This window comes from Myotis nattereri (genome assembly GCF_964212035.1).
Source record: "Myotis nattereri genome assembly, chromosome: 3".
Classification (NCBI taxonomy): domain Eukaryota; kingdom Metazoa; phylum Chordata; class Mammalia; order Chiroptera; family Vespertilionidae; genus Myotis; species Myotis nattereri.
This window is the reverse complement of record NC_138077.1, coordinates 202,457,290-202,477,621: the sequence shown is the minus strand read 5'-3', so window position 1 is coordinate 202,477,621 and position 20,332 is coordinate 202,457,290. Positions and strand designations below refer to the sequence as shown.

Below are 20,332 nucleotides of genomic sequence, written 5' to 3'. Positions count from 1 at the left end.
ATGCTGCCTTTACATAGAAGTAACTGACCCAAATGTAAGGTGGTACTTCTCTGCATGCCTAGAATATTACTTGTTTTTTGGTTAATCTTCACCAGAGGATATTTTTCCCCATTGGAAGGGAGGCAGAGAGAGAGAAAAAAAAACAAAACAAAACATCAATGTGAGAGACGCATCTACTGGTTGCCTCTGGCATGTGCCCAGACTACAGGTGGAGAGCGAACTGCAACCTAGGTAGGTGCACTTGACCGGAAATCAAACCCACTAACCCTTGACTGTGCAGGCCAATGCTCTAACCACTGACTGATGCTGGCCAGGGCAGAAATATTACTATTAATATTAGAAAGAGATGGAAAGCAGTACGTATGCCATTATATACAGGGAGGGACAAAAGTAGGTTTACAGTTGTTTGAATGGAAACTAATACAACAATGCAAGAATGAACTCTGTGTTTTGCATACACACAACTGTAAACCTACTTTTGTCCCACCCTGTATAAAGTGCATCTGCATGCTAAATGATGGGTGCCTCGAGTTTGCTGTACAAAATGACCAGGTTAGCTCTGGCTGGTGTGGCTCAGATGGTTGGAGTATCGTCCTGTTGCACCAGAAGGCTGCTGGTTGGATTCCCGGTCAAGGCATATGCCTAGGTTATGGGTTTGATCCCATTTGGGAGGCAACCAATTGGTTTCTCCTAGCAATGTTTCTTTCTCTCTTTCCCCCTTCCTTCTCTCTAAAATCAATAAAAACATTTTAAAAAGTGACCAGGTTATGTTTAACAAGTATAAAACCAACTTCTTTTATCCCTTTCACCCACAAAACTAAAGCTTTTATATATCTAAAGAAGCAAACATAACCAAAAAATGTGAAAAATAGTCTATGATGCTAAGAGTAGAGCAAAAGAAGCATACAATAGCAAATTATATATACAAATTTAAGCCTCATATTCTAAAATCAACCTTTTGTCCTGTTTAGCTTGTAACCCAGAATTTCCCTTAAGAAAATGCTTTGACTCTAGCTCAAAAAGCTAAATATGTATTCCTAGATAAGGATAAAAATGGAGAAAAGTAGTTAGTTCTAATGTCTGTTTTATTACAAACCTGTTGTACAACCTTGGCTGTCACTCAACCTTTCTGGGTCTGTTTTTCCTTTGGTAAAATAGGATTTCTACTACCTAAGTGGTTACTATGAATATTAAAGAATATAAAACACCTAGCTTCATGTGGCTGGCACACAGTAGAAGCTCAATACATGGGGGCTTGGACGACATCATGTCAAATCAAGCCTTTTGCCCTGGCCAGTGTGGCTCAGTTGGCTGGGAATCATCCTGTACACTGAAAGGTTGTCAGTTCAATTCCGGGTTTCGGGATCAATCCTGGGTAGGGGGCATGTAGTATGAGGCAGTCAACTGATGTTTCTCCCCTCTCCCCCCCAAAAAAAAATCAATTTAAAAATATGTATCAAGAAGCCTTTCTTTTGTATTTTAACTTCCCCTGGAAGAGAAAGCTAGAACACAGAATTCACAAGGAAGGTCTAACAGGCTCTGACTAAGGGAGTTTACCACCATAATTACAGTAAAAGAACTTTTGAAACAATTTCACCCACAGTATGAATTGGACTTTCATATCAGTAACATGGACAGACATACACCACACAAACATTATAGTGGTACCTTTGTTTTCAAAAATAGGACAGCATGTATCCACCAGAACTGGCCAAGTAGGTTGTTTTTTTCTGTTTAGTTTGTGTACTCTCATTAAGTGGGCTTTTGACAACTGAGAAACAAGAGACTGCTCTGCAACAGTCCAAAGCAGAGAATCTTCTCAAGTTCCCTTTGTGTCACTAGCTGCAGCCTCAAAATCTGACTGCAAACTCTCATATCCAAATGAGTAATTCTGACCCTCCTGCATTTTCTACTTACAGATTTTATTAGCCACAGCATCTGAAATATGGTTCAGTACAATTTTGTGTCAAACTGCCACTTAAGTAATTCCAAACACTCCTTGAGGTGGGCCACTGATTAAAGTCTAGAAATCATTTTATACATAGCAATTTTAGCACGCATACATTCCTGTTATTTCATGATGTCACATTCCAATCATGTCTATTAGGAAAATGGACTAATCTTCCAAAGTAACAGCTAGGAAGTAATGGGTTAAAGCAAGGTGAATAAAGGCAGTATAACTTTCCAAAGCCTCACAATTAAGGTTTAAATACAATCACAGTCAGATTGGGAAAAGAAAGAAAAGGTGTGGAAGATACCAGGCAAGTATATGAAATCTCAAATTTCAAGAATCTAGATTTGACATTAAGATGTAATAACGTTGGTGTCTGTGTGATAATTATTATAGCAATTGTGTAGGACAAATATAAAAGAGATTAAGTAGGAAAATTGGAAGGAGTTGTAATAATCTAAGAGTTGACTTGTAAGGCATACAGCAACATTTCCTAACCTGTACATCTTGGATTAGGAGACACATCAAGCTAATTTCAGTACCTAGAACATCATCTAGCATAAAGGTGGCTAAAACTCTAAATCTGAATGTTAATGCTATTGTAATAAGATATAATTCAGCCAAAACCGGTTTGGCTCAGTGGATAGAGCGTCGGCCTGCGGACTGAAGGGTCCTGGGTTCGATTCCGGTCAAGGGCATGTACCTGGGTTGCGGGCACTTCCCCGGTGGGGGATGTGCAGGAGGCAGCTGATCGATGTTTCTCTCTCATCGATGTTTCTGGCTCTCTATCTCTCTCCCTTCCTCTCTGTGGAAAATCAATAAAATATATATATATATAAAAAAAGATATAATTCACTTAAAAAGTATTGTTGAATTTCTAACATCTTTTAATGTAAGTTTTTCAATCAATTAAAGTACTAAAGTTCAGCAGTTTTATACTGGTACCAAGTCATTCATTAAGATTAGGAATTGCCACCCTAAAATAGATTAATGACTAGAGAAATTAAGGAGGAAACGACATAGAAAAAAATCGTATGACTTAATTAACAGAAAATCCAACAGAAATACTAAGACTGCAACCTGTAGGATTAAGAGATGCTCCCAAAACACCTAATTTTTTCATAGCTGTGTCTATAAGGTTTTGTTCCCTTTGCCAGATGTTCCCCCTATTTCTCCCCAGTGCCAGGAATAGATGTATGCACTAAACCTTTGTTAAATGAACACATGCTGGTAACTGATTTTTAATATTATGAAGTTTCATGTGATCTGGAGGCCCATAAAATTAGAGCAAAATACTAGAGTCAGAAATATGATTTGGGAGGATATAAAACCCAGTAACCCTAATAGTGGTTGAAATTCCTAGAGGGATAAAAGACTTGGGAAAGGGGTGTCACAGGGGACTAGGAAATACACAGAATTGTAAATCAAACAGAGCCAGAAAAGCTAGAAGTTTTGAAGGTTTACTCAGTTGTGTCAAAAATAACAAAAAGATCAAGGACATCAGGAGAAAAAAGGCAATCAAATGACTTAAAGATCATTGCAACCACTAGCATACTGAACAACAATTAAAATGCTTTCCAATTAAGAATCTTCTAGGCAGAAAAACAGTTAGATGGAACCCCAAAGCTACTGAGGACATCTTGGTTTGGAATTCTGAAATTGGTCTTGGTGCTGAGTATAACCAGAGCCAGCCTGACTTTGATTAATACCTTCCAGGCCACTAAGGCAGGCCCAGTTCTGATATTGTCCAACTGTTCATTCACCAACTGTGTGTGTGTATGCGTGTGTGCACAGAGTTAACAGGCAATCAGTATGCCATTCAGGTTTGCTTATGCATACTATGTTTCTTTCTCCAGGAATTCAAGTTGAGTGAAAAACTATCAGGAAATACTAATAAGTTCTGGTTCTGCTCTATCTTTATTCTATGACCCTAGCCTATGTAAAACATGTGAGTAATGAAATAAGATAGAAACAGCAACACTCCACTTCTAAAACATATACAAAGATAATAAAGAGTAATCATAAAAGTGTAAAAAAGAGATAAATCAACACTACACAAAGCCAGGGTTATATCTGCATCCAGCATATTTCAAGACCTTCCATTAGCTACTTCAAAGACATAAAACAAAGCCAGTGAAGGTACAAAACAAGGCAACTAAGAAGTATTTACAAAAATAAATTGGTTTTTACCTTTAAAGAGTAAGAACTCCAATCTGGAAAGAAAATTAGACAATAAAACTGAATTCCGGTAAAATCATAATGGTTGCAGGTAAACTACCACAGCCTGGCTCCATTTTATTAAGTCATTTAAAAGAATTCCTAAAACACACTAACTAGATGTTTTAAGACCAGTAAAAGGAAATCTCAAATCACAACATGTAAACTTGTGACAAATATCACAAGTACAAAAAAGAGTTATTTGAAGAAGTATAAACAGGTTTAAGAAGGACATTGTTCAATTAACAGAGGCTACACTGATAGCACATTTCTATACAAAAGGAAAGTCTAAGCTATTCAGAGGTTATCATTAATCTTCCTATTACAAACGATCCTTCTGCTCTTATTTCTCTAAAACTAGTTCTTAGCCCCACCAATAGTTGTAAGCTCGGAAACTACTAGTCTAACCAAACAGTAATAAACCAGTTATCCAGTATTTCAAAGATGCCTAATGTCATGTACCTGATAAGATGGCATAGAGCAAGTAAAATCCAGAAGGCAGTAGAGGGGTGGCTAAATATGAGCTCTGGTATCACACCAACCCAGGTTTAATACCAGATTTGCCACTTCTAGTTAGGAGGCCTTGAACCAAATATCTCTATCTTGGTTTCCACATTTGCATGTATTCCACGGAGTTAGTAAATACGTTTAAATAACTTAAGGCAATGACATCCCATTGGAAATACTATTAGTTCTCCCATCAAATTAGACTGAAATTAAAACCAGCTCAACATGTTAACCTCAGTTCTTCTCTTGCTGACCAAAAGTTCCAGCTGGCAGTTATAGGCCTTCGAACTTTTTTTAGGAAAGCAGACTGTCAGGTGCAGCACCTCATTTGGATGTGCCTCGTCTTGGAAGCTTGACTACATTCTCCTACAAATGGACCATGAGAGCTTGTTTGGAGGTTCTAGCAGAGGAGCGCAGCCACTCGTATACCCTTGATGGAAGACCTATCCTCTGGAGGGAAGGCTGTCCTCTTTGACTGAGGGCGCAGCTTTGGGAGAGAGGCATCTGGATTGGTAAAGGGACACACGCCTAGCCAGCCGGATCAGCCAAATCAACCCTGGCGATCAATGGGGTGACAGATGCTGCAGCTAGATGGCCCTCACATCTTAAAACTTTTTTAAAAAGAAAATGTTCATGGATATAAAACAATACAGATGAAGGCATGAAAGGCTAGCCACTTGGTTAAAACATGTATTCTTTTTAAAAAAATATATTTTATTGATTTTTTACAGAGAGGAAGGGAGAGGTATAGAGTTAGAAACATCAACCAGCTGCCTCCTGCACACCCCCTCTGGGGATGTGCCCGCAACCAAGGTACATGCCCTTGACCGGAATCGAACCTGGGACCTTTCAGTCCTCAGGCTGACGCTCTATCCACAAAGCCAAACCGGTTACGGCAAAACATGTATTCTTGTGAGACACGTAGTCCTGGGATTTGTGGGGGTTTTTTTGAAGAGCTATTACTATCCATCTTTCCTTTCTAAATTATACCGGCAGTTTACTCCTATCAAAAATATTAATGTCCTATGACACTACTGACAAAAAATGTAGTATCAGACACTAACCAGTTTTGTAAGACATAATGGAAAATGAAATGGCTTGGACTCATAAGAAATTTTTGAGGTATAGGGAATGGAGAAAAAAGTTATGTTTAGTAAACCTATTCCATTTGAATAAAGCAACATGTGTATGTCAGAGAGGGAAAAAATGTTTTAAAAAACTGCTCATTAATCCAACCTTCCCTGGGGGTTTCTCAGTAAAGGCTTAAAGTTTTCAGTAATGAAAAAATAGACAAAAATATAAGGAAACCTACCTTGACATTTGTTCTTTTAGATGCATAGTCACTCAACCTTCATTTTTAAATATTTTCTTTAACTTAAATTTGAACTGCATAGGTGAAAATTATCAAAATCAAGATATACATATATACCCATCCAGTGTACACTAAACTTAATTTTAGTTAAGAAAATCATAAAGTTTATATTTTATAAACTCGTTTGCTTTCTAGAAGTAATCTAAATCATACTTATTAGTCATGTGTTCTGATTATAACAGTATTTTATTAGGAGCCAGAACACTTTTCAAACTCCCAATGGTGTTTCTAGAAGTTGGTTTTGGTGCTTATCATTACTATTTATAAATCTTTAAGGATAATGATCATAATTTACTAATTTTGTATTTCTAACTCCTGAAACATAAATCACTCCATGGTTGTGAAATTAAGAAATGACATATAAATCCTTGGTGTTAGGTATGGACTAAATGTAACCTTTTCAATAAGTAGTTGGTTGCCGAAACCGGTTTGGCTCAGTGGATAGAGCGTCGGCCTGCGGACTGAAAGGTCCGAGGTTCGATTCCGGTCAAGGGGATACCTGGGTTGCGGGCATATCCCCAATAGGAGATGTGCAGGAGGCAGTTGATCGATGTTTCTCTCTCATCGATGTTTCTAACTATCTCTCTCCCTTCCTCTCTGTAAAAAATCAATAAAAAATATATTTAAAAAAGAAAATAAGTAGCTGGCTTTTAGCTATCTACATTTGGTTAATGATGTACAAGATCAATAATTTTAATGATATTCCTTCCTAAGTATTAACAGGTTGATCAAGATATTACTGTACTTTCTGAAAAGAAACAAAGTTAACTGCTTTTATAACACTTCTCAAGGACAAAATCCAGGATGGGAGTTTTCTGTAATTCTTACTCTCATACTGAAAGCTCACACTGGACAAATCAACTAGCAACTGTCATAAACATTTATCACTGCTTTTCCAAATTACAATATAAATACCAAAACTGCTATACAAATGTTGTTTAAAAGAGCAATAGTGACTTTTTAGGAAGTATTGGCTAGTCATATTAATGTAATATTTCACATCATTAATAATCTCCAATTAGGTCACGGTTTGATTCCCGCTAACAGCACATGCCTGGGTTGCGGGCTCAATCCCCAGTAGAGGTCACACAGGAGGCAGCTGATCAATGATTTTCTCTCATCACTGATGTTTCTCTCTCTCTCTCTCCCTTACTCTCTGAAATAAATAAAAGTATATTTTTAGCCTGGCCAGTGTGATTGCGCGTCAACCTATGAACCATGAGGTCAAGGTTCAATTCCCGGTCATGGCATATGCCGGGACTGTGGGCTTGATCTCCAGTGTGGGGTGTGTGGGAGGCAGCTAATCGATGATTCTGTCTCATCATTGATGTTTCTCTCTTTCTCCCTCTCCTTTCCTCTCTGAAACCAATAAAAATATATTTTAAAATATGTGGTTTCCTTAAAAAATAATCTCTATCTGGCAAACATTTAGTCCACACAGAACAAAACCAACCTTGTGAAAAGTTTATTAAGGAGATAGCCTAGTTTTCTTAGAGCCAGACTAACTGATCAGTTATAGAACCAAAGAAATGACTTGAGAGCTTAGGCACGGTAAATAGTAAGCCTTCAGCTTCTCCCTAATATGTGTCACATTATTGTCACAGTGACCTTAAATTCAGAACTGGTGAGTAATGAGAATTCCTGATTCTACTTTGAAATGCCCACTATTGAAAATACCTTGAGTAATCTAAAGCATTATTTTATTTTTAAAGAATGTCTCAAGACCACCTTTCTTTCTGTCTCAGGGGAAATAACACTTTCTCTAAGAGTGCATAAGGAGAGTGGGTTCTTCACACCCCCAAGTTTATGGCTAAACATAATGGCTTCTTTATGTGTAATTCTGCATCTTGCGCACGTATACACACACACACACACACACACACTCACTCAGGTCTGATAAGTGAAACTCTTCTACTATATCCTTGAAACATGTAGAAGAGCTGAAATCAAATATTAAATGAGAAGGCTTAACAAACCAACACTTTAAAAAATGCTTCAACACTAATATAGACAGAACTCAGAAATGAAGATAAATTTGAGTTTTGTGAATAAAATATGTGAAATTAAAATTTTTAAATTTTTAAGTCATTTGGACGTGGCACCCCTTTCCAAATCAAGTATAGGTTTACTTGGTTAAAAAAAAAAAAAAAGCCCTAGCCGACTTGGCTCAGTGGATAGAGCATCGGCCTGCGGACTGAAGGGTCCCAGGTTCGATTCTGGCCAAGGGCACATGCCTGGGTTGCGGGCTTCATCCCCAATGTGGGGTGTGCAGGAGGCAGCCAATCAATGATTCTCTCTCATCATTGATGTTTCTATCTCTCTTCTTCTCCCTTCCTCTCTGAAATCAATAAAGAAATATATTAAAAAAAAAAAAAAAAAAAAAAAGGCTGTCTTAAGAGACCAAAATTCAATATTTGGGCCTACATTTTTATAAACGAACAATGAAAGAAAAACAAATGACAATTGAACTATCAATGTAACACACACAAAAACACTTTAATTTAGAACAAAACTATTCTACTCTAAATTCAAATTAGGTTGGCTTTATGTCAGGCATAACAAAGAGCTTTAAAGTAAACATAAAATTTAACATTTAATTCTAACCTCATATTAATTAGGTCTATTTCTAATCCAATAATTGAGAGTGTACATATACTTGAGGCAGAACAGGTTTTAAAAAGTCTGGTTTTGCCACTTTATAGATATTATATAACAAATGACTTAACTCAATTTCTGAGTTCTTCATATGTAAAATAGGGACAATATCACCTACCTTACAGGGTTGATGATTACACAATACACAGAATGTAAAGCAGTTCCTTATCACAGTGCCTGGTACAGAGGACTCACAGCATAGTTAGTATATGTATTAACCTACCATTGGCAAACAGCAGAGTATACGTTTTCCATACTTCATCTATATTTTTATTTTTCAAATTTAAAGTTTTAGAATGGGAAATCAGATAGTTTATCAGTTATCAGGGACTACCTTCTAGCTCTTTTATATAAAAATGGATATACCTGCTATTTCTATTCTTCAACATTTCCCATCTTTTTATCTTTTATTTTTAAGTTATTTAATGATATTCTTCCTTAATGTGCTCTAATTAATGAATATTAACTTTTTTTTGCAAAGAGATTTCAAAAAACCCACATGGGTATTTTTAGTAATCTATTAACTTTTGGGGCTTGCAGTAGCTATTTTTATCTTTTATGACTTTTGTTGTAATTTGTTTTCTGATCCAATGCCTAAGTAAACATGCCGTGACGTTTCTTCAGTGACCTGAATTTGGGCTTTTTCCTTCTTACTGTTATTTTCCACCAATTCCCTGAAACTGTTAAAGCCTGTTTTTCTAAATTTCATTTTCTTGCAGATTATGCTTCTACCCTTTCCTTGGGATCCTAAACACTAGTAACCTTTGAGGTGGCCTTTACCAAAATTTTAAAAACCTTCTAGATCCAACTAGACTACCTTGATCTGTACCTTTTCTACCAAGGTCTACTTTGTGAAATTCCCCCCAAACATGAAATAATCAACCTATAACCTAGTCATGAACATTGGTATCACTAGGAGCTTGTGGGAAATGCAGGCTCTTGCCTCACCTCAAATTATTTGAATCAGAATCTTTTTTTTTTAAACAGAATCTCCCAGAAGTTATTTCAAAATTATTTTGGATCCGCCACCCTTATTTTGGAAAGTCAAATAGAAATGACATTATAACTAACAAACATAATACCTACATTACTCTTCATGATTTAAGAAGTTCAATAACAATATTTATTGTTGGTTGTAGATCAAATTGTATGTAACTTATAGTCAAATACGATTAATCTGGTAAGGTTATACTTAACAGGAAGCATGAAAAGTTTCAGTATGACAAGACAATATTAACCATGTAGTTGAATAAAAAACTGTTCTTGCCCTGGCCAATTTGGAATGTGGACCCAAGGGTCGGGGGTTCGCTTATCAGTAAAGGGCACATACCTCGGTTGCAGGTTCGATCCCAGCCTGGGTTGAGAGTATCCGGGAGGCAACCAGTCCATGTGTAGACACATTGATGTTTCTCTCCACCCTCCACCCCAGCTCCACCCCACCCCTTCCACTCTCTCTAAAGATCAATGGAAAAAATATCCTCAGGTGAAGATTAAAGAAACAAACAACCCCACCCCACCCCCCAACTCTTCTTGTTTATATTACAGTTTTTTAAGAAAATGTCTATACATGATCATGATTTCAGTCATAAATTTCAAGTCTAAATTAATAGAAATGTGATTTTCATAGCTATAGGCAAAAGATATTCCCTTATGTGAATATAATGCACCTCACAGGAAAATACCTAATAAAATCTTACTTCTAAAAATTAACTTCTAAAAATTAACTAAGTAAATTCAGGGCTTTAGGTAAAGCAAAAACACACCAATAGAGCCCAAGTTTAAAATCTTTGTCAGAAGCAAGCCCCCACAAATTTGAGCTGCTCCATCTCCAGCTCTACCAACACCTAAAGATGCCCAAGTTTAGATTTCTGTTAGAATATTTCTTCCTGTCTCAGTGAGTGACCTTTGATTTGGGGACAACAGGAAAATAACAAAAACAGTAAACTCTTTCTGGAAAATACTGGCCTATGCAAGTATTCTGTCTACTCTTATTTTAAAACAATAATCCCTTTTTCTTCTCCATAGCTCTCTTTTATTTAACAGTCTTCATTCAAAAAAACAAGTAGACTATGTTATTACCCCTTATGAAGAGTTCCTTTAATTTGCTTATAAATCATTAGGTTCCTATTACTTTCCTCCTTAATCTTTGTTGTTATTTGGTACAGTCTGCAAAGAAATGAGCACATTACTTCAAGTAGATTTCCATTTTAAATTGCAGGACTTCTACTCTTTAGAGTAAGCAGTGGTCAGCAAACTGCGGCTCGCGAGCCACATGCGGCTCGCTGGCAAGGGCCCTTGAGTGTGGCTCTTCCACAAAATACAGACTTCTGCGCATGGGCCACGAAGTTTCAATCGCACTGTACATGCGCGCCCGCAAGTGGTATTTTGTGGAAGAGCCACACTCAAGGGGCCTGAGAGCCACACGTGGCTTGTGAGCCACGGTTTGCTGACCACAGGACTAAAAGAACTAAGAACACCCCAAGGAAAAGAAGTAAAAACAAAAGCTACTGTATTAGGTCTATCTTCAGGAGAATGGGAATCAGAATGAAAAAAGAAACCTTCATAAAATTTACTCTAAGAAACAAAGAGGGGGCTCTCTCTATATGGTACTTCTTATACACTGAAGTTATTACTGCCTAGTGCATTCAAACACAGCCTTCCTCAAATATTCCTTTATCACCTCCTTCACTTGCTGGCATGTCATGTCAATTGGTCAAGAACACTGGGGCAATAAAATGCTTACTGAAAGCATCATACAAATGTTTCCCTCTGCCCACCTCTGTATGTTTTCTAGGCTCATTTCTAATGTGGAAATGCCACAATTGCATCAGAAAAATGTTATTGGCAGCCTGTCATGCCAAAGCCAACATCCCTATCGGTAGACCCAGCTCTAAACTCCAATAAAGCTATTTCCTGACACTTTAATAAACCCACTTGATGTCAGTCCTTTTAGACCTATTTCTTTACTGCCTTTCATGGAACAGGTGCCCAAATGAGTACTAAATCTGAAGAGAGGAAATCCATTTGACTTCAAATGTCTCAATTACAGAACTACTGAATTTGATTTGTATAATGAAACCCATCACACACCACCCAAAATCACCAACACAACATTTTGAACATGTTAAATTTTATTAAAAATATTTAACATTGTACAAATATTCCAATACAGTTATGGTACCTGAACGCTGTACCAAAAGCATAATTTTTATTAAGCTGCTGATTAAATGTTCTTATAAATGTTTCTATTTTAATATTCTTGTGGTACTGTAATGTTTGCAGGAGCTTTCAGCTCAATTATAGAAATAGCCTTGTAATATAGTGCTAAACATCGTAATAGGCATCATTCAAGTACAGATGAATAGGCTATAGAAGTCCCTTTCGTCCAAATGACAAATCAAGATAGGATGTTCATGGGATCCTGACAAAGTTACTACATAAAATGAAAGCCCTTATTTATATTTGAGGAATGTATGTTTTCCCCCATAATGCTTCATTCTGTTCTGGTCCTATGAAATGTATTTTGTTGTTAGTGTATAAAGCACAAAAATTTGCACTGCATTTTCGTTAACTTCTATGAACTGCTCAGAACTACTTGAGTGTTCCTACTACTTACTGTAAAACTTCCCAAGAGCACATTAAGTGCAATCTTAAAGTTTTATACTCTGATCTTTTCTACCACTGATAATGTATAAAATGTGTCAGAAGAGAACAAGTACCTTAACATAATGACACAATCACTAAAATTCTTCAAGTATTCCACTGCAGTGATGTTCAGCTAGTCTACAACAAGCTTAGAGATAGGGGTTTACATTCATGACACCAACTAGCACATGTTTAACACCTAGGAGATTCTTCCTGGACTGATACACCCAACCAACAAAGAAGGCGTAAGAATAGTGAGGAGGTTCTTCAGGCATGAAAATCCAAAATTATTTTCAATCAGTGTTTATGTTATATTACATTTTTAGATGGTATGGTCAGAAATGCCTATTCAATTTAATTTCCTCAATTTATACTTTACCTTCATGGAATCCTCTAAATAGTATGAAAGATTTTAATCTTTAGCACTAATCTAAAAATTGACTCTTAATTCTACCAACACCTACTAATCCTACCAGCTTTCCTGAGTTTCAGATGAAACACAAGTTGCTGATTAATTTGTGTTTTGCTATGTTCAATGACCTAATAATTTACCTATGTATTTTCCTCTTGACAAAAAGTTGTTATATCAAATGTATCTTTATACTGAATCAACTACTGTTTTTCAAATTGCTAAAACTTTTAAGTTTCATTTGACAATATTAAGGTTTCTTCTGGAGGATTTAAAAAAAATTATTTCTCTTAGTGTTTAACACCTCCATTCTATCAACATCGTCCTATTTTTACTAATATTAGTTTGCAATAAACATCCCTTAAGATGCATTATATGCTAATATACCAAATATAAATGTAAATGTAATGAAGATATTGGATTGTTTGAAATCACAGTAAAATAAAGCAAATTTATTGTCTCACCAAGAGACATTATTTAGAATCCATCTTACAAAGTGTCTATTCTGATCACTTAAAATAATACCCTGAGTATTTCATTTATTCATACTGTAGGCCTTTCCTGCTCATCTACCAATTTGAGAATAAAGAGCATGAAGTACTTATTATATGTTCCTATTAAGAACAAAATTATTTAAAGTCTTATTTTTCTATAAGGCCAACATAAATGCCCACTTATAGGATATGGGCATTCTCCCACACTTAATGCCCCACTACTAATAAAAAAAAATAGGAAAAAAAAAAGTTCTTACCAATAATTCCACTGGTTATCGTCCCCAGCGAACCCCACCTAGCAAGTCGACATCATGACATGTCAGGTCAGGGCAGCCTCAACCTCGCTTCCCTGATAGTCAGGTGATAAAAGGAAGGAGTTAAAACAGGAAAAGTATACTTGCAGATTTCTGGATAACATCTGAAAATGATTAAAAAACAAAAACAAAACAAAAAGCCCAGAGCTTCTGGTAACCTCTAAATAAAAAAAATATATATGTATACACATTGTAAAAGAAAACTTTTCTATAAAGATTAACAGTAACTACTTCAAATTAAAAATTATATTTAAATTACCGGCCCATACCCTAGGTATGCAATATTTTTAAAACTTCGTGTTTGCATCTCAAAGATAAGAACTAATCAACAAACTTCTATGCAAAAGTAAACATGACTGGTTAACGGATTTGTCAATCTGGATTCTCTAGTCAGTTATCCACTCCACTTGCTTACTCTGAACAACTAAGTTAACAGAAGCTCTCATTCTTAGAGGAACATAAACACACTTATAAATCCAGTGCACTCTTTCTATAAGGCTTTCTCATAGCTCCTCAGTTAAGAGATCCACATAATAAACGACATCACTAGTATTACTATTTCTTCCACATTACTTTGATTGATTATAATGGATAGCTCAGTATAATAAAATTATCTTTGGAAAATCAAAAAGCAAATTTTAACATAATTAGGAGTCTTTAAAATTGACAATAGCCTTATAGCAAGTATTTACTGGAAGGGTTTGGTTTTACAAATAATACACAATTAATAAAACATAGGTATGATTATCCAAATGGGCAGGAGGCAAATGATGTAATGAGTTTCAAGAATATTATATGGCTTTTCGCTAGGAATAGAATTTTATATCCCTTCTCTTTTGGAATTTAAAATATATAATTTATGTTGATGCATTCTGACCTTTTTAAAAAAGAGGGTTCACCTAAGTCAGATTTCAAAGTCAAGTGAGAGAAAAATTATTTATTAATAGAAAGCATTGGGCTTTCTTATGCAGAATAACCACAGAAACTAAAAAAAACTGAAAAATTATGAACTCTTTTGTTTAAAAAAACTAACTTCAGAACCATAGTAACTTAATTTCCATATTAATTGACCAAATGTGGATTTATTAAAAATCTGGCAACTTATTAGAACATTTTTGCTTTTAAAAAATTAAAACAATGTCATATACATACATTTAAGCAACTGCTATAAATGAGTGATCAAATAAAAATTAGCATTCCATTATGGGGAAGGGGTATATTTATGCCAATCTCAGGAGGGTAACTACAAAGACGTCTATCTCATTATAAAGTAAAAACTTCCTAACACACATTAATATAGCAGGCTCATAAATAAAACCAAATGAATTAGGTTGGGTAACAAAAAGATGACAGGAGTATAGAAAATCAAATTTCCCAGAACTCATCATTTGTGCCTATTAAAAACAACAATGAAAGCAAATCTAGAATAAAGACCTTCCTCAATGGATATTTTTCAGATTTAGATATTAGATTATTAGATTTCTGTGAAAAGTTAAGCTCTGAATCTCTTTTTCTGAATGCTGCTACAGCTATAGTTTACAAAGACAAGGTAAAAGCTCTAAAGTGAGACTTAATGTTTATAAAGTTTCATTTTACTGCTAAATAAACGGACATAAAAATCCTATAAAACAATAGTAGAGGAACATTTCTATAGATATATATTTTAATTGGTGAGAATAAAATGTAATTTGCAATCAAAGAAAGGATTTGTTATAGAACCCAAGTTTTGTTCTTATGTTTTTGCTGGGGCTTTATATTTTAGGATGGGTGGGGGAAGCATCACTTTATTCCAAATCCTAATTCCCTTCATGGTAACTTTGTGGCTGGTACCATCTAATTTTTAAGAAATACAAACAACTCAAATTTTACTTTTAGACCCTTTCTTCTTTAGGAAAATCAGGGTTTTATTCAAGTCTAATTTAGATTTATAATGAGCTTCAAGTTGTATTTTTCAAAGTTTAAAAGCAGTAGTTAAAGGATTTTCGGTGTCTTTACTTTTATACATGGGCATTAAAATACATCAACACAACTGGATCTCTACATAGCTTTATCAAATACATACCCATGTTGACCTGAAACTACTCTAAAATAGACCACATATATAATTCCTTTATCAGTTTATAAAAAAAAAATAGGAACATTAATAAGGCCAGTTTACTTACTGTACTATGTAATAAGTACACGTTTAAAGAGAAATAAGATATACTAACTTTCATCAAGAAATATTTTATTTGAAACCCAAAATATAATCTAATCAAACTTGTAAAAAATTAAGTGGCTTATAATTTTGAAATCTAGTGCTACTGTTATAATAGACACCAAATAGAAACAAAACACAAAATAAGGTATATTGTTTTTAATTATTCCCCAATGGCTTGTTTTTATAATTTAAAAACAGATCCACCTAAGAACAAAACGGAAGGGAAAATTTTGCAGTAATTTGAAAGTGATCCAGCCTTTCCTGCACTGTAAAGTTTGGACTTTTTTGTTCCTCTTATTCTCAAGCAAAAAGGCCATTACAATAAATCAGAATTTCTAAAGGAAACAGGGAAAGAGACGTTATGACTTGGCCAACAAAAACTTTGGCCATTAGGGATAGTTAAAAAAAAAGGTGTTAACCGAAAGTCAGCAGTATGTTTACTAGATATTTTTAAGCCTCTCTTGTGAGGCTTGTGTTTCTCAAAACAAATTTACATAGCAATAGAAAATCATATTCCTGAACTGAAGTGGCAGTCCCGATCATGTATACTAAAACTGAGTTTCATCCGTAGTGCAATTGACACCACAATACTAACATTTTTTCCTGTTACATATATTCACTTATTCAGCAAATAAGGTCTTCAGACAACAAATTATCCTTTATAGAAATAATGTGGGTCAAAATAAATTGCAGTCTGCTTCCCTAATTCCACTTTATTTAACATAAATTATACAATGCCTGCAAGAATGTTCAAAAGTCATTGAACCTGTTTTATAAAAATAAGGATAAAATTTCAAAATTTAAGAGACTATGAGAGAACACCAATCAATGTAGTGCTATTTGGAAAAAGTACTAGAATTTAGACTAATCCTCAGTCTGATAGCCACGATACATATTGAAATAGATAAGAAATTTTGCATGAATTTGATCACTCACATAGGCAGTTATAGTTTGAAAACAATATTCCTTGCAAGGATTACGAATAAAATAATGTTTTAGGACACAATTGAATTTGAAATAGGTAATGTTTTGAATAGATTTTTGAGTTTTATTGAAATCTTACATGAACAAGAAATTGGAAATACAATCACATCAAAGAACAAATTGTCACGGCTTTGACGTTTAAGCCAAACAAATTTTGTAGGGCAGATTTCAAAAAGGTGTGAAGTAATAACAATTTAAAAACACAGTTAACCTACTTCTAGGAATGCAAAACATACAATCATAGGTTATTTTCAATACAAGAAAACTTAAATTTTTGTCTGCTTTAATTTCTTAAAACTACTAAGACAAAGTACTAGCTTGTATTTTTATTTACAGCATACTCCATACTCCTATGTAATCTATCTCAAATGCAAAAAAAAAAGAAACTGTCCAAAACCAAAGGTTCTGCAAAATCATGATTTAACAGTGTGCTCAGCTTGTTTTGAAGCTAAAAATGAAGCCTGAAACAATAAAAGCATTGTAATCCCCGGAATAAGGGAACTCTGCAAGCCCAATAATGTCCAAGAGCATTTATGAAAAGAGGAAAAAATAAAAAGACTTGAGTATATACACAATAATGATTTCTTCAGCCCAATACAAATGGCAGCAAATTGCTACTTAAAGATGAAACAGTTAAGCCAATTTTTGTTTTTTTGAAGAATGTAGTAGATCTAGAGCCAATCGTGTCTTGCCAATATCATTTTCAAGCCCTCACTTGTCTATTTCCACTGTTGCCCATAAGTATCCTGATAAAATTCCTGGTTGTCATTATTGTAACCATAGTTACCAGAATAGTCACCACCTTGTTGAAGCGGCTGCTGAGCGATGGGCTGGGAACCCCAGTTCTGTTGGTTGTTGGTCTGACGGCGCTTGGAATCAGGTTGGTTGTACCCATCTGCCTTTCTCTTGCCACCTACATTGCCCCCACGATTGCCCCGAGAGCCACGGGAACCACGGCCTCTCTGCTGTTGGGCAGGACCCCCTCTGCCACCCCTAGAGCCTCTTGGTGGTCCCAAAGGTGCCCCCCTCTGTGAATAGCCAGCTCTACCTCTTGGAGGTGGTGCTCCCCGCCCCCTTGGTGGTGGTGGAGCACCTCGCCCTCCCCTTCCTCCTCCTCTTCCTCTTACTGCATAGCCATCATCATAGCCGTAGTAGGGATCTTCATAGCCTCCACGGTAGTCGTGATAATCATAACCATAGTAATCATCATAGTAATCTTCATAGCCATAGTAATCTGGAGGGTAGCCATATCCACCTCTCCCCCCACCACGACCCCGACCTCTAATTGGAGGTGGCATGCGAGGAGGAGGGTGATAGTAATAATCTTCATACCTAACAATGGAGGGAAGGGAGAAAAGAAAAAACAAATTAGCTTACTTCAAGACTCTTCCTGATTTTGTTTTATTAACCTGATCTCCGCTATCAAGTTATTCTCTGTTCAAAGATGTATTTACTAAAATGCAGACTCACGCAGTGCTTCTGGAGGCCTGTCTAGCAGCTTGGCGTTCTTTCCTTTTCTTGTCTGGTGGCTTGGCTAAGACTATTTCAATTTCTTCCCCTTCTATTTCTTTGCCATTCATTTCATCCATGGCCTATACAGAAATAGAAAAATAAATTTATTTTAGAAGTAATACTTTAAAACATAACAACATAAGCGTAACTGTGCCAGTTAATACACTAATAAACAATTTAAATATTTTAATTTGCAAAAGATGAATCCAGCCACAAAATAAAAAAACGGAAGTACCTGTTTCCCTCAATCTCACCCTCTTATATGTAAACAATATTGAGCACAAAACTGATGCCCTACTCTTAATAAGTAAACGGGTTACCTATTGCTGTTCCTTAATTCCAAATAACTAACTCTTCAATGTCTAACCATACTAAAGAGGCAAATCCACACACGGGGAAGATGCCAGTATCACAAACTTTTCAAGATTCAGTTTTAAATAAATATAATAGCATTCAATATGTACGTGGTCTTACATTGTTCTTCCATAAAAATTTTAAGGGGGGAGAAGATAAGAGATCAACCAAAGGACTTGTATGCATGCATATAAGCATAAACAATGGTCTCAGACACTAGGGGGGTGAGGGCATGTGCTGGGGGGTGGGGGTGACAAGGGAGAGGTCAATGGGGGGAAAAGGAGACATATGTAATACTATATGTAATACTTTAAACAATAAAGAATTTTTTTTAAAGATTTTAAGAAAAAAAATTTTAAGAATGTGAACACAAATGAGTTCACTGATAAGATCAGCAGTGGAATTCAACAAGAAATTGACACAAACACAGTCTAGGTTTCCCTCACAACACTTAACCTGGAACATACTTTGACTAAACAAAAGCACAGAGCCCAGAAAAAGTCCGACCTAATGAAGTACTCACCTGGAGGACATTAATCAAAAGCATTCTATGCTCTAGTCCTTTATTCATGTTGTTCCACCTAATAGCCTCTGCCATGCTTCAAGGTTCAGGTGACTCTAACAAAATATCACCTCACCACAGTTTTTCTATTTCCCTATACAACCATTTCTTCTTCAGACATACATAAATGCTCTATCCATAAAGAGCATTTAGTGATTTACAAATATCCATTCAAATCCATCTTTCTCTAGATACTAATTTTCTCCTTTTACCACCTTAGGTTTTGGCTATTTCAGCTAAAACTAAATGAGGCTGAAGCTTTCTGGTCTAAACAACAGAATAGAGCAGCGGTCGCCAACTAGTGACCCACAGACCACTGGTGGTCCATGAGGTCTGAAAGGCTGGCAACCGCTGGAAAAGAGAGCATCTACTCGCTCACCTGGCCATATCGATGAATGTGATTCCCAGTCGCTGAGGTAAAAATTTTGTAATTTTACAGACTTCTTTGGCAAACCACCCTGCCAGTTTTTATGCACCTGTTATTTAATACCAATTGAATCGAAGGACTATTTAGAAGGTATAAACTTATTAGTTATCAGTGTTTCATACCATTGGCAATTTAAGGCATACATTAAATTCTGTACCGAGTTGTGAATTTTATAAGCAATAAGGTCTAATTAATTAGTTGCCATGAAAAAGCAAACCAATCAATTCTAACTAGTCAAAGATTTTCTACAAGGCACATTTAACCCCTAGAGTGCCAGGGAGCGCAATCGCGCTCTTCCTGTCTTTCCCCAAAAGTGCCAGGAGCGCTATCGCGCTCCTCCTGCAGTGTCACTATTAGATGCTAGTAGTTCATTCTTTATTGACAGATGGCACCTAAGTGCAGATTACTTATGATGCCGAATGTTTGTAGTTCTAAAATTGACCACTGGCATTTATCTGCCTATTTTTTTACAGGTACTACGATTTTATGAAGTTTACTCAGATTTTGTAGCCCTAAAGCTTCGAAATCGCGTCCAGTTCTAAGTCTGCTTTTATTAGTGATGATGATATTGCTAAATATGTCAATTCTTGCTGTAAAGATGATGACTTTGTGGAAGATATTGGAGAAGGGTGTCCCTCTATTTTAACATTATGTTTTGTTCAAATTTTTTTTCCTACTAGTATTTTATAATACAATCAGCAAACAATACATGTCAAAGATAAAAACAAA

The 20,332-nt window shown here is 35.7% G+C and overlaps 1 protein-coding gene across 5 annotated transcripts in view; it reads right to left on the bottom strand.

Moving 5' to 3' along the window:
- Positions 1–16,786: 16,786 nt before the first annotated feature.
- The window catches only part of HNRNPR (heterogeneous nuclear ribonucleoprotein R), a 36,761-nt gene continuing 33,215 nt past the window's right edge, over positions 16,787–20,332 (bottom strand). For all 5 annotated transcript variants that reach the window (XM_081086912.1, XM_081086914.1, XM_081086910.1 and 2 more), the window contains 2 exons: positions 18,219–18,340; positions 16,787–18,080 (listed from right to left, as the gene is read on the bottom strand). In XM_081086912.1, coding sequence (XP_080943038.1) covers positions 17,468–18,080; positions 18,219–18,340 — 735 coding nt within the window. In that variant the 3' untranslated portion in view covers positions 16,787–17,467. The remainder of the gene's footprint in view (positions 18,081–18,218; positions 18,341–20,332) is intronic.